Below are 16061 nucleotides of genomic sequence, written 5' to 3' on the forward strand. Positions count from 1 at the left end.
GCTTTCAAATTTCATCTTTTTAATCGTATTTTATATTAAATCATATTTATATTAAATCTCAAATTTACCTCTGCAATCTCTATCCTTTTTGCAAGATCATCGAGAGAAAGACAGCTTTCATCAGAAGGCAGGTTCTCCTGTAGACTATAGGATTCTTCTTCAGGAGAAAGATCTTGAAGGAGATCAGGGTCTTCCTCTTGGTTATCTTCATATGAAAGGGAATCTTCAGTATCTTTTAAGCATTCTTCTAAAAGGCTGTTCAAATAGTCTTCTGTTTCCTTACTGACTTGTTCGTGTTTATCTCCCTGTTCCTCTGGGGCCATATACACTTCTGGAAGCACTGTACTTAAATCAGATACTTGATTATTTTCACAAAGTACACTCTCAGAGCCCTCTGAGTCAGTCTGCCCCTGTGGTGATTTTCCATCACTGTCTGTAAGATCAGGTTGCTGCAGCTCATTTAATTCATTGTTCTCAAGTTGGTCTGTGGGCAACGCCTCAGAAGCATCCTCAAGTAGCAACTGGAGTTCCTTTCTTTGCGTCTGTGAGTATTTACCCTCAGAAATCAACGCAGGAGGTATATGATCAGAGCCTGGTAAAATCAATGGCTCTATCACTGACTCGCTGGAAACCTTAGGGTCTTTAGCAATGCCCTCTATTTCGGCCACATCTTGGCTGGCCTCTGACTGAGTCAGCTGCAAGCGGCTGTCATCCTCACAAGCATTCCCTGAAGAGAGTAGCCCAGACCTGCTCCCTGCCGACTCCAAGGGCAGGGCGTGGAGCTCCAGTGTGGCTTCAGCGCTGCAGAGCGGCTCCTCCGTGTGGCCCTTCCCTGCAGTTACCGGAAGGCTCAGGGGATCTGCCTGCCTGTCCATTTGATTACAGCAGGGACTGCTCTCGCAGGTCTCTCTTTTATGTTGGCTTTCTTTTCCTGATTCCATGCCAAGACAAGTTTCACTCTCTGAAAATGAAGGAAAGCAAGCTGTTTTAAGATTCAAAACAACTTTGTACAGGAGGGAAGAGAAAGGACATGAATAAAATGTGGGACACAATGATATTCTAAACCTCTGAAATGGAAATTCTACCTGATGGATAATAGTGTCTTTAGGTAGAGGAAACATCCTAAACATTTAGTAAGTAATCCTTTAGATATGAAAATTAACAGATTATTCAAAAACATGTTAAAATATGAATATATAATTTAGTCTTCATTATAATTGAAAAAGTCATTTTTTTCAAAGGTTTAGAAGATATTCTTCTGAGCTTTATTGGCTGTGTATATGTAAACGAATATTTTAAAGTGTAGAAAAATTATTTTCAGTGTATTTAAGACATGGTATATTAAATAAATATTTTTACATGATGAACCATAGTAATACATAATTTAAAGTGTAAGAAAAACAATACTGGTTCTGATCTATTAAGACTAAACTAAGGAACATAAGTCTGTTTTGTTCAAATTTATTTAAGCATAATATCCTTAATAATAACATCCTTAATTAATGTGTTGGAAAATTACTTTAACTTCTTAAAGGGAGGCAGTCAAAGGTAGTGGTATAAAGCATAAGTCTTGGTACCAGGCAGAAATCGGTTTGGAATTTTAATATTTCTTTCAATTTCTATTTTAAATAAAACAATTTAAAATACTTTTCTTCCACTTTAAAACTAAACCATTAAAAACTTTCACAAAATATATACTGAATGCATAAACTAGTAGATAAGAGAGAAGCTTGCTCATGATTGAGTTTTTGGTCGATTAAGCATTCCTAACTACCACAGGAGTTTTAACTTTTTCTTTTGTCATATATTGCTTAATTTATACAAATCATGGGCCAAAGGTTAAAATCAAGGGTGAAATATAGTGATGATTATATTCTACCTGGTTTTTCATTTATTGGTACTTTAATAATTACCAATTGGCAATGGCAGCACGTACCATACCAAAGAAAAGACAGAACTTAAATGCCATCTTCTGGTTTCAGAGAATCAGGGATGGAGTCTGGCCACCTCAACTCTGCACTGCTGAGCTTATTAGAGTTCGTATTACCTCCCCCAATGCCTTAACTTGAACATCAGATGAGGAGAGGACAAGGAAAAATAGGTCTCTTTTGGGGAGAGTACAGCATTCTTTGTCTTGTCTCACCCCAAGGAATCATTCAAAGTTTGGAAGACTGCAAAAAAAAAAACACATGGACATTTTAATTCCCATTAGGTTGTCTGCTTCACCACTGAGCTTGCTGGTCTGCCTCTCTGTTAAGATGCAGGACGTCAGAGCAAAGAGGGCCCCTGCCAGATGGAAAGGGGGCCAAGCTCTCCTCCACAAGTTCCCAGTACCCAAAGGTTCAGAAGGCGGCCCTCAAAACACATCCATAGAATTCAGAGAGTAAATAGCATAAACACAGGGCGGAGAGGGCCCCACATCACAGGAACGGGGTGTGCTGTCTCTAGCTGAGGGCCAGTTACCTAAAGGACCACAGATGTCTAGGAGAGCAACTTGGAAGTAAGCGCCTCCTCAGTTGGTCCTGCCGGAGCCACCACACGTCCCCATAGCCTGGATTCCATCCTATGCACTAATCTAGCTAGCTTCACCAGAGAGCAGACCATGCTCCCAGCCCCTGCAGAGCTGGTGGACAGAGAAGAGCTTTGAATAAAATGAGATTTAAGTGTTATGGTAAAGTTTGGAATTGAAAAGGACTAAGTCATAAAGAATCAAAATGAGACTATTTAATAGCTATAAGTGACTGAAAAGTTAGAGAATCAGCTTGAGACGCCATTACATGAGTAGAAAGTGACATGGCTAACTATAGTTACTTAGACAAAATACAAGTCACTTTAAGTACCGTTTCTAATGAAGCAAGATACCACTTAAGTGGTGTGTAATAAAGACTACGCATAGGTACAATGCATTACTTATAAATACTGGCCTGAAAACAGTTGCTTCATTCCACTATTAGAAACAATATAAAATATGAAAAAAAGTAGTAATTTAAGATGCAAAGGGCAAGAGTTTCAGACTAGATCAGGTGAGTAGCTATAGTTTGTTTGACGCCATATAAAATCTAAGTGATATTTTTAATACATATTCAGTCTCCAAATCACACATAATATATGCTATTCTATAATTTGTTGTATCAAATCATGCTTTTGGGGAAGAACTTAAAACCTGTCCTTACAGGTAATGAAAAACAGTCTGCTGCCTTACCCTCCCATCTGTCTGATTCCTGCTCTCTAGGGGCAGCCAATTTTCAATTCCTTTAGCTGTTTCCTCTCATATTTACTCTCCATTTCTAGATAAGACTTACATTGTTATTTATTGACTTTTCAGTTTTAGAGAACACCTACTGACTTCCTACTATGGAAGAGAGTTAGCTCTCATGGTTCCTTTCCCCAACAGTGATGTTTTCTTTCTTCTCCTCTAGCTCCCATTACAATTCAACACAATTCTGGGGCAAATCAATATTCAAATGCTTATGTTACTATGGCTTTGTAAGTATTATTCACAACTGACCCACACTATGTACTCTGATACGTCTTCCTTTCTCATTTATGCTTTGTTTTCCTTGGTGTTGATAACTGCCTCATTACTTCATTAAAAAAAAAACTTTACCTATGTGTCTTCAAACTCTGACAGATGTACAACTACGGCATATGTACCAACAGATAATCCATCAGTTTTAAAACATATCCTTCTTGAGTCCCTGACCTGGAACTCCTCTCCAGGGCTGCTACACAGGTATCATCCTGGAATTTCCTTTCCCAGTGATCCCAGGAATTCATTTTGGCTCTATTTTGGAAACCTTGTTTTCTCTGAATCCCAGGTCTTCCTCTTTGTTTATTCTCTCTTAGTAGAACATTTCCTAAGAAAAGGTACATGGAAGGTAAACTTTCTAAGGTTATTCACATCTGAAAGTCTTTACTTCTTCACCCCTGACTAAAACTTTGGTTGGGTAAAGTTTTCTAGGTTAGAAATCATGCTCTCTCGCAATTTTGAAGGCACTGCTGTATTGTGTCTAGCTTCCAACAGGCCTCCGATTCAGTAGAAGGGGAATATAAAGGTCTAAATGCTTCTTGTACAGTCTTTTAGCCCAACTTTAAACCCTTAAATTTAGAGGTACCCTCTGTGCTTCCAATTCCCAAACCTTCCCAAGCAGAAATCAACCTTTTCCCTGTAGACACTTAGTTTCTGGCTTTCTCTGGTATGTTAAGCCAGGTGTCACCCATCTATCTGCTTTCCAGCTTCCAAAATTTTCTGGATGTCATATCTGCTGCTGGGTCCTTGCCAGTTCTGTCCTTCTGGCTTTCTGCCTTTAAGGATCCCCTTCAGATATTTTAATAGTGTTCCAAAAAAAAAGTGGAAGTAAACGTTTGATCCACTATGTTTAACCAAAAATATTTTCTGAATTTTCTACAAGTATGTATCATAGTACAAAACTTATTGTTAATGTTTCTGTTAATATTAACATGAATTTCTGTTAATTGGTTCTCCTGAACCCAAAGATCTAGTGAGGTAAGTTTACTAATCCCTATTGCATTGACTTAAGATGTACTAAAAAAAAAATTCTACTCTGATGAAATAAAAATGGAATAAAAGCTGAGTGTATGACAGATACTTAATAATACCAAATTAAAGAGGTAGTTCTAAAATGAGAAGTTAGATTTAAACCTAAGTTCTAACACATGCTCTACAAATGCACATACCTTTGCGTTACTCTCTCATCTCCCATTCCCCCATGAATTCTCTTTAGGGAAAAATCCCCTATACAATACATGATGTGAGACTAAAGCATTCATGAATTAACACATTTCTTATATTTTCTGAGTATCTCATTAATTATCATCAGGTAAAAACATCTGAGTGATATCAGGCTTGAAAAAGAAATTTTCAATGTTAATATCTATTTTAGCAGATGGAAAGAAATGTGCCTAAATTAAGTCTGAACTGTTGGTAATAGTATAAATTAGTACAACTTCTACAGAGGCTAATTCAAAACTAAAAATGTACATACTCAGTCATCAGGGAAAAGCAAGGTAAAACCACAATGACATTCATATCCACTAAATGACTTAAAAAAAAAAGACTTAAAAAAGAAAAGACATTCATATCCACTAAATGACTTAAAAAAAAAAAGAGAACATTAAATGTCAGCAAGGATGTGGAACAACTGGAATTCTCATATATTGCTGGTGGGGTATAAAATAGGACAAGAGCGTTGGAGAACTATTTGACAGTTTTTTAGAAAGCTAAACATGTACCTTCCCTATGACCCAATAACTCCACCCTAAGTTCTTTACCCAAGAGAAATAAAAACATGTATCTACAAAAAAACCTTCCTACCGTTTTATTCATGATATCTCCAACTTGGAAACAACCCAAATATCTATCAACAGGTGTATGGATAAATAAATTGTGGTACGGTCAAAAAGTGGAATACTACTCAGCAATGAAAGGAAATGAATTAATGATACATACAACAATATGGGAGGCTCTCAAAAAAAAAGGATGCTGAACAATTCTACTTATATTACATTCTAAAACAGGGAAAACCCACTGATAATAAGAGAAAGCACTGGGTCGCCTGGGACTGGAGGTGGGAGGGACTGAGTGTAAGAGGGCTGGGAGAAAGATTTTGGAGTGATGAATATGTTCCATATCTTGACTGGGGTAGTAGTTACATGAGTGTATACAGTTGTCAAATCTCATCAAATTATACACTTAAAATGGGTACATTTTATTGTATGGAAATTGTACTTCAATAAAGTTGATTTAAAAATGGGAAGGGAATGATAAATAGAGAACTCAGGATAATGGTTACCTCAGGAATGGAGTGAAGCAGGTGATGGGATAGAGAGGAACACAAAGGTAGCTGTAACAGAACTGACAATTTAGTCCCTTGTTAGGTACGAGGTTCACAGGTCTTCATTTTTCTATCAATTGTTAAAATGTATGTACATTTCATATTATTTTTACATATAAAATATTACTTAATAAAAATGAATTAAAATATAAATTAATAAAAACACATGGGCTTCAGGGTCAGAAAAATAGGGTTTAGCTTTGTGTTCTAATTAGTTCTGTTCCGGAATAAGTCACTTACCTTCCTTGAGTTTCTTAAAATGATTTAGCCTACCTTAAATTGGTTGTTAGGAGGAAAAGATGAGATAATATACATAAAAGTATTTTGAAAATATAAAATACTACATAAATTACTTGAAGACTTTAATAATGATAGAATAATTAGAAAAGTAGCAATGAATAACACGTAGAGAACATTAATGGAATACTAGCAGTAGGGGGTAGTGATAACATGAGGAGGAAGTGGTGGAGGAAGAGTAATGAGAGCAGTGAGCACATGTTTTTCTTACCTTATGCCAGGTACTGTTTTAAACTTTAATGAAATTACTAATTTAATCCTCATAAGAATCCTATGAGGTAAGAACTATTAATGTCCACCTTTTGGAGCTGAGGAAAGGGAGGGACAGAGAAATTAGGCAACTTGCTTATGGTCACACAACTTTTTTTTTTTTTTGGCTGCACCGTGTAGCATGCAGGATCTTAGTTCCCCAACCAGGGATGGAACCCATGTGCCCTGCATTGGGAGTGTGAAGTCTTAACCACTGGACCACCAGGGAAGTCTCTTAGGGTCACACAACTTCAAGTGGTGGAGAGAGGATTCAAACCAGAAAAGTTTGGTGCCAGAAACAATGTCTTTAACCACCACACACACAAAAAAGCAAGTTACTTATTATATAAGGAGCTTAAGACCAAGATATGTAGAGAGAAAGAAAAGGGAAAGTCTACACTGTAGAACATGTAAGACATTAGAAATAAGGAATATGGGGTAAAACAAGGACAATATATTAAATACAAATCATTTAAAGTAATATTTTCATATTTCTTTCTCTCATATTCTTTCTTACATTTCTATGTATTTATTCATAGAATAACCAATCTGAGTAGGCTCATTATGAGACATTTGACATTTTTCCTTAAAAGATATTATTTTATCAGACTTGGCAAGATTTCCTTCTCCAGAATTTAGTCCACACCCTCCCCATAAAATGGCTATTAATGAAATGTCTGCATTGTGGAAGTCTTTGAAAATCCACACAACTTACTTAGCAGAAGTATGCTGCAATTTAATTAGAAACCAGAAGACCCAGGTTCCAGTTGTGAATCAAAGCGCCAAGCAAGTGACTTATATGTGGTATCTCAGTTTCCTGTCTGTGCCACCTATCTTGCAGTAAAGGCCAAGCTAGAAGTAGTGCCAAGCTAGGGCTAGGCAGTGTCAGACTCAAACAATCAGCATGTAATAACAGCCTTCTTCCCAATGTGCACAGCAAAGAGACACATTCACACCCAAACTAGGTGACTATTTTGTGACTTTTTCCCCTAAGATTTTTATGAAGCTCATTGTATTCTGATTTCCAAAATAAAAATGACTGGGAAAAAGAGACAGGAAGAACAGAATATAGTAGGATTGACCTAAGGCAACCCAAATTTGCCTCATAAGAGAAGAGGGGATAAAATAAGATTTAGGGGGAAAAAAACGTAAAGAGAAAAAAGCAAGTGAAATTGCAGGCATCATCGTCGTCATCTTACCTCTTCAGGCACCTCAAGTCAAAAGACCTGATGCTGCCTGTTTACTATCAGGGCTCTCAGGCCCAGGAACATAAAGCCCAGGAATATAAATTAGTACTAAAATCATAAACAAGGAAAAATAAATGCCCTAAAACATATTTATTTATCTTTATTTTCTGAAGTTTTTATAATGAACATACATTACTACTGTAAGAAAAAAAATTTCTAGAAATCTTTAACTTTTGACATAAGACACAGTGCTATAAAATATACTATGAATGCTATAGAAATATATATGTACAAATTAAAGTATACCATATGTTAGTCAACAAAAAAAGGAAAAGAATAAATTACTATAGATAAACTATAAGGATACAGAGCTTATCTTGATAATATCTAGATTTACAGAAAAAATTTCTGATAAAGTTTGTACAAAAATTGATTTTTTTTAACAGAAAGGGATGTCTGAATACACTAAAACCAATTCTATTTCAGAGCTTATTTGTACAATCTTGTCATATTCTGTTAGACACATATAACCACCTACTGAAAACATGAAATAATTTTATGTTTTTACAAGAATTCAGATTTTATCATTCCTACTACTAGATATCTAAAAATAGAATTACACAATGTAAAAAAATCTTGCTTTGCTATTTGTGCAGGAGAGGTATATGCAAAAAAACTCCTTCACAGCAACTCAGATTAACACTTGTAGAATATTTATTAAAAGAGGCAGGCATATCTCTTATATCCCCCTGTAATTTAAAAACATACCCGGCTCTTTGGCTGTAGCTCCTCTTTCCTTTGGATCTTCAGATACTATTAACTGCGTAAAGCATTTCCCTCCCAGGGGCTTCTGTACAGCTGCTATCTAAAAAGTTTTTTAAAAAGAAGAAGAAGGAAAAATAAAACTTTGGAGGAAACGATTACATTAAATTAGAAAGCTGAAAATAATTTGAGAAAGGTTTCATTATTTTCTAAAACAGTCCATACAACAAACATGACACATTTTTCCTATAGACATTTTCAAAGAAAATCTCTTACCTTATGTTTGGATAAAAGAGGACTGTAGAAAAAAAGAGAGAAAAAAAAGAATTAAAAAAAAATTACAGCAGCAATATGCTTCCAAACAAATGTCACTGAAAGGGCTGTAAAAAAAAAAAAAAATAGAGCTTCTCTGGATTCTAATATTAGCACAGAACATTTCCACTGCTGAAACATTACCACTGGTTCACATAGTTCAAAGTGCAGCTATCTCATGTGTTAATCTCCTTAGATGGCCAATAACTAATGAAAACCTCCATAGAAGCTATAAATACTGAGATTCGGGGGGAAAAGTGTCAACCTTTTGCTAATAATGTATTTCAAGAGCATTTCACAGATATTATTAAAATTTTAGTTTATGTCATTATAGTCTAAAATTATGGTGGAAGATAATTTTATATGCATTATCCATAGAAAAGGATAACAAAAGTAATCTTTAAATATTATACTTTAGGAAATACCCAAGATAAAAGAATGCATATATTCACCACAAAGCATACACAAAAATGTTCACAGCCATTTTATTCATACAATTCAAAAACTGGAAACAAACCAAATGTCTATTAACAATATAATGGATAAATAAATTGCTGCATAGTCATATAATGAATACACACAGCAGTAAAGCAGAGCAAGTTACCATAACATGTAACAATATGTAACACCAACATAACCATGGGCAAAAGAAGCTAGATACAAAAATCTACTCTGTGTGATTACATTTATATTAAATTACAGAACAGACAAACACACTGTTATAGAACTCAGACAGTAGTTACTTTGGGAGATGGGTACTGACTTTGTACAGAAATTAGGGAGATTTCTGAGGGGCTGGACTGTCCTGTATCTTGGTCAGACTGGTAGTTACACTATGTATCTGTACATGTACAAATTCATCAAGCTGGGTACTTTAATGTATGTATAACTCAAAAATATTTTTTATATTAAAAATTTTAGGAGTATAATTTTGGGAAATTATCAAATTTAAAGCATAAAAATTTGGGGTTTTGTTTACTATACTATCCACTGTTCATTAGCCAGAAATTCTCTAGTGATCTGAAGCAATGTGACTAGCCTTTAAATTCTGTGTTGGCAAGTCACCTTATATTTAAAAAGAGAAAAAAGAAAAGAAAAAAAAAGTCATGCTCATATTAGGTTAAAAAAATTTGTTTTTAAATAATTAAAACATTTGTAACACATTAAAAAATTATTAGTTCCATGGGAAGGGCAGAAAAAGTGTCTATATTGAAATTGTGAAAGTAAGAAAACAATCTCCACAGTATGGAGGTTCCTTAAAAAACTACAAATAGAACTACCATATGACCCATCAATCCCACTACTGGGCATATACCCTGAGAAAACCATAATTCATAATTTGGTCATGTACCAAAATGTTCATTGCAGCTCTATTTACAATAGCCTGGAGATGGAAACAACCTAAGTGTCCATCATCGGATGAATGGATAAAGAAGATGTGGCACATATATACAATGGAATATTACTCAGCCATAAAAAGAAATGAAATTGAGCTATTTGTAATGAGGTGGATAGACCTAGAGTCTGTCATACAGAGTGAAGTAAGTCAGAAAGAGAAAGACAAATACTGTATGCTAACACATATATATGGAATTTAAGAAAAAAAAATGTCATGAAGAACCTAGGGGTAAGACAGGAATAAAGACACAGACCTACTAGAGAATGGACTTGAGGATATGGGGAGGGGGAAGGGTAAGCTGTGACAAAGCGAGAGAGAGGATGAACATATATACACTACCAAACGTAAGGTAGATAGCTAGTGGGAAGCAGCCGCATAGCACAGGGAGATCAGCTCGGTGCTTTGTGACCGCCTGGAGGGGTGGGATAGGGAGGGTGGGAGGGAGGGAGACACTAGAGGGAAGAGATATGGGAACATATGTATATGTATAACTGATTTATTTTGTTATAAAGCAGAAACTAACCATTGTAAAGCAATTATACTCCAATAAAGATGTAAAAAAAAAGAAAGAAAAGAAAAAAAAAGATAACAATCTCCTTTACCCGTTTTAAAAGATTCCGTTGTTTAAAACCTCTACAAAGTCAAAAGTTAACCTATTTAACTCACTAAGAATTAGGTTATAATGCAAAACCCATACAAATACTGTTTCAAAGGTTCAAATTGACTAACACAAGAAAATTGTACATCCCAGAAATCTGCACTTGTTTAATCACTATAATGTCCCCTCACCTTTAAAATTCTGAGTCTTCAAATAATGAATTAAAAAATATATTTAAGTTCTTTATTATTACTATATTGTTTTAAAAATCCAACTCTTTGATATAAATCAAACAATTTAAAATTATCTGGTAAATGGAGTTTTCCTTCTACAGTATTTTGGTTAAATACCATAGTGCATTCGCTTTCCAGTATTAGACTACTCTTAAAAATGTGTTTTTACTATAACATAGTATAGTAAAAACATAGAAACACTGACAAACATTGAAAAACAATTATAATAAAAAATGCTAACACAAATTTTTCCATCTGAATCGCCTAATCTCTTAACCAAAAAGTAATCGAAATTAGAAGTTACATTTAAAAATTTCTAATTAGAAGGTGCTTTGAATTTTGTAAAGTAGACCTTTCGCTGAGTTTAGTGTAAGAAACAGATAAAAGCTGAGAAAGGAACCTAATCATTTTATCAATTTTAATTTCTCCAGTTGAAAGCATTAACAAAACAAAGAAATGAATCTTGTATTTCAAATATTCAATGCTACAGTGCTTCTTCAATATTCTATTCAAACTCATTGTAAACAAATACTGAAGTACTTACTCTTGATGTGTTGTGCAAAATTTAGCAAGCCGTTCAAAATCCTCACCATTAAATCCTTTTTCTGAGTTCCTCAAAGATGTAACTGTATGTGGTTGTACAGTTTTCCATTTTGTTTCTAAATTTAAAATATTTGTCAGTCACTGGCTGTTACAAAACATGTTTAGGAGGGAAAAAATAGATAACTGGCACCACTGATAAACATCATCATGCAAAAGTATCTTCTCAACCCCAAAGTTAACACAGAAATAGCTAAGTGATTACTTTTCATTCTAAGTAAATATTATCCCAGAGACTAAATTAGCCAATAGGGCATACAAAGGGATCAGAAGAAATGCAAACAGTTGCAAGTGTTCTTTTCTTGGCACTGATATGAAGAACAAAATACAAAGAGAAAAATTTTCTTACAGTGACATAAACTTGTGCTAAAAATGCTACTTTCTTTGCAACATTAACTTGACTAGAAACGTCTATTTCCTAAAACTAGGTCAAATATGTTAACTTTCTAGAGAGCAACTTGTTAGATTATTGATAATTCCACATTCTGTTAGTCTGTACTCACCCCACTGTTCTTGAATGGCAGAAAGATTTGCGAGCAATTGCTCATGATACAGTCGTTCGAGCTGAATGAATTTCATTGCTTTCTCATCTGAATAGAAAATTTGAGGAAAATAGAAATCCAGCCTAAAGAATAATGTCCTATATCAGTTGATAAATTTGAAGCTTACCAAAAAATGAGAGGACTCTAAATACTTTTAAATTTAAACAAAACTTAAGTAAGGTTTCTTGGTTTTGAAGTAGGTAAATTTTAATGTAGCATATCATGCAGTAGCTACCTGGGTTCTATTCTATCAGCAAACAGTAGAAATAAAAAGAAGGTTTTAACGTTCAAGGAATGGCTGCTTGCTAATAATATCTCTAGGAGAGTCAATTAAATATAATTTAATTAGAAATAGGACCCATGTGGAATCCTGTATCTAAGTGTTCCCCCCCCTTTTTTTCTCTCCTTATATTACCTTCTGTCAAGCAACTATGTTACCCTCTAGTCAAATGTTTGTTTCTGATTTCAACTGCCTGTGATCCTTTACTTATTTCTCACCAAACACTTAAAAAAAATTAACTTGCCACAGTGATTTTCATAATTATGTGCTTCTGCTTTTTTGGTAGATTTTCTTATAAACTGCTGTCTTCTCCATCTGTATCACACATTTAGCATCACATGAGGTCATAATAAATTGTGCAACTGTCTACCTTCCTTTGGGCCATGTTCTAAATGTTGACCCAGAAAGAAGGAAGAGAAAAAACTCACTGTTTTAGCTTTTTGTCCTTCCCATGATCACTCAGAGGTTTAATTCTCTCTCTCATTTGTAGTCTTAAAAGATATGCCAGGAATCATAAAATAGGTCAGGGAGAAGCAGAGACAATTCCGTTTTCCTCTGTGCATGGCTTAAAAGTATACCAATGTTTCTCAAACTTTACTGAACATAAAAAGTATTTGAAAATCTTGCTAAAATAGAGATTCATGGGTCTGATCCCCAGAAGCTCTGATTCTAAGGCCCATGAATTTTCGTTTCTAAGAAGCTCCCAGGGATGCTGATGCTGATCTGAACTGCACTACATCATACTCATTATTTGGGTAGCTCTAGCTTCCTTTCCATAAGAATTTGATTTCCTACATACTGAGAAATGAACTGCCACTGTCTGAAGTTTCATTTCGTAGTTTACTGGATAGGGTTCAGGATGATAACGGCTTATCCCTCAATCTGTGGTGAAAGTCAATAAGGTTAGGAGGAAAAAGAAATCACACAAATAGGGAAATAGAAATACTTAGGATACATTCTTTCTAGAGAATATATTGGGCCATCTTTCAAAAACAATTTCAAATGAGGAAAATTTAAAAGCTAAGGGAATAAATCTTTCCTATACAAAAGTTAACATGCAGTCTCCTTTGAGAACATTTATTCTGTTTATTACTAGTGAAGAACTCAATCTTCCCTTTACTGATATATAGCTACAATAAGACAGTTATGAGATTTACTATGTATAATACACTTGACAGACTCTTAACATACGAATATTACTTGACTTGTACTTCTGTTTAATTCAAAAGAAAAAAAATTCAATGGGTTTTTTTTTTGTTGTTTGTTTTTTGCAACATGCTTCCCCCCCTCCCCCCAACACACAAATATTTAGATTTTGGTAAAATTAGGGCTTGTTCATGGGAGGTCAAATTTGGGTGCTTCTAGAGAATTTTCTGGAGTGACAAATTCCCTACATCTTGTTTTCTGAGATGGTTACACTGGCGCATACAACAATTAAAACCCAGTGAAAACAACAGATTATACAGTTCATTGTACGTAAATCTCAGTTTTTAAAAATGGGCAGTTCTCTAAGAAATCTGTGAATTTCTTCTTGTAATTAAGAAAAGGATACAGTCCTCCTCCTGGAAATAGGACTCTGCTATCTGTTAAAAACAAATAAAAAACAGAGGAAATTAAATTAACATTTGGATGAAAAGACAAATTTAGAAGAAACCAAGACCTTGAAATTCTCAAAGTCTTTGATATTGAGCTAAGAAAACTCTTATTTAACTACATTCGCCAGTTCAGAAAAAATCGGACTGTAGGCACAGGACACATTTCTGAAGTCACTTATCTCAAGAAAAGCAAACATAGACATTCTTTGGTCCATATACAATCTCATTCTTCCTACTCTATTTCAAGTCAAAGCAAACATCACTGATTCATTAGAGTTTACAAGTAAGAACTCTAAACAATGAAGGAAATGCTACTGAGGCTTATAAAAGTATATTATGAGTGAAAGGATGACTTTATCGTAAATTAAAAAGTTGAAATATGTCATGTCACATGAAATCTTAAAACCTATTCATTTCATTTCTGTTTCACAAACTACCTCATGGGACACTGATTTTTCATTCTTTTTTGATATTTCAGAAAAGGACAGACCAAGTGCTAATAGTTGAGCAATGATCTTTGGAATATATACAAAGTGCTGCACAGTATAAAGGGCACTGGATGGGAGGGTGGGGTCCAGAGACTCATGATCTGGACCCAGTTGAGGCTTATCACTTAGCAGATTCATTCTAGGGCACCTCTAAATTTAAAAATTCTTTGATTCTAAAAACTTTGGGATCTTTTATTTAGATCTTCATTTAGATATAGCATTTATAAATAGAATAGTAAAACTGAAAGTATTCACTGAGAAATATTTTCATAAATTGACTACTGTCATATTTAAAATATTTCATTAAGTACTTTACACTTTCAAACAGTTTCCACTGATTTTTAGTAAGTCTCTAGTGAAAAAGGTATTCCATTTATAGATCACTATCTCCATTTTCCAGGTAGCTGCCAAGGCAAAGAGCAATAAAGCACTTGTCAAACCTATAAGCTAGCAATAAAAAGGAATGGTCTTTCCCAAATCCCACAGTGGAAAAAGGATAGTTTTAAAGGAAATATTTGCCTAGCTTAAAATTTATTCTATATATCTAACATTCTTCCAGGAGCAACATACAATATAGATGTACTCAATCACCTCTTTGTAAACTGTTAATCAATTAGCTTTCAGATTTCCGTGACAGTTCTAGTACCATAAGTGCAACCAAAAAGACAGGGTCATGGGACTTCCCTGGTGGCGCAGTGGTTAAGAGTCTGCCTGCCAATGCAGGGGACACAAGTTTGAGGCCTGGTCTGGGAAGATCCCACATGCCATGGAGCAACTAAGCCCGTGCACCACAACTACTGAGCCTGCGCTCTAGAGCCAGCGAGCCACAACTACTGAGCCTGCAAGCCACAGCTACTTAAGCCTGCATGCCTAGAGCCCGTGCTCCACCGCAATGAGAAGCCTGCGCACCGCAACGGAGAATAGACCCCACGCACAGCAACGAAGACCCAACGCAGCCAAAAATAAATAAATAAATTTATATATATATATATATATATATATATATATAAAAAGACAGGGTCATGAAACCCAAGGTCTCAAAAATAAAAGACATTTCTAAGGTGAAAGAGCAGCTTGAAAAATAAATATACAGATCATATCCCCTATAAAAACCTACCCCTGGCAAGTCTAGCAGGGCAAAAGAAAATGTGATTTTCTTTGATGCCCCATATGTCTAGATCTGGGAGGTAGCCTGGTATAACAGAAAAACGTGAGGTTTGAAAGTGAATAACCTGACTGCATTCTAGTCCAAGCTTTGCCACTACCAGCTGTGTGACCCTGGACATGTTGAGTCTCAAACTCAGCTTCCTTATCTGTAAAATAGGGACAATAATACCTACAACTCTGAGACATGGCTGCTGTAAGGACTAAGTGAGGGAATGTGCATCTAGCACAGTGCCCAGCACATAGCAGTAAGTGCTTAAAATGGTTTTCGAGTCTGACTCTGGACTAGAAGTGAGAGAGGTAGAGTAGAATTATGTGAAGAAGTAAGTTGAAAATCACTTTGGGATGGTAATAATTTTAAGGTTCTCCTGGTTTCAGGCTTCTTTTACCTACCAGAAACAAAAGAAAGGGAATTAGGAAGGTGTAGTTTTTCGTCCATAGTCTTACAGAGTGGCTTCAAGGATCCCAGCGGAGACATATCCTGCCTGAGTCTGAGATGA

The 16061-nt window shown here is 35.2% G+C and overlaps 1 protein-coding gene across 13 annotated transcripts in view; it reads right to left on the reverse strand.

Moving 5' to 3' along the window:
- CNST (consortin, connexin sorting protein) overlaps positions 1-16061 on the reverse strand; it is a 123515-nt gene that overhangs the window by 33465 nt on the left and 73989 nt on the right. For all 13 annotated transcript variants that reach the window (XM_022579398.3, XM_089907720.1, XM_089907678.1 and 10 more), the window contains 6 exons: positions 13867-13897; positions 11996-12082; positions 11437-11551; positions 8627-8648; positions 8357-8453; positions 69-961 (listed from right to left, as the gene is read on the reverse strand). In XM_022579398.3, coding sequence (XP_022435106.1) covers positions 69-961; positions 8357-8453; positions 8627-8648; positions 11437-11551; positions 11996-12082; positions 13867-13897 — 1245 coding nt within the window. The remainder of the gene's footprint in view (positions 1-68; positions 962-8356; positions 8454-8626; positions 8649-11436; positions 11552-11995; positions 12083-13866; positions 13898-16061) is intronic.

The sequence above is a fragment of the Delphinapterus leucas genome, chromosome 1, assembly GCF_059928025.1.
Source record: "Delphinapterus leucas isolate spDelLeu-1000000601 "Yukka" chromosome 1, BTC_Dleu_Yukka2, whole genome shotgun sequence".
NCBI classification, from domain to species: Eukaryota; Metazoa; Chordata; class Mammalia; order Artiodactyla; family Monodontidae; genus Delphinapterus; species Delphinapterus leucas.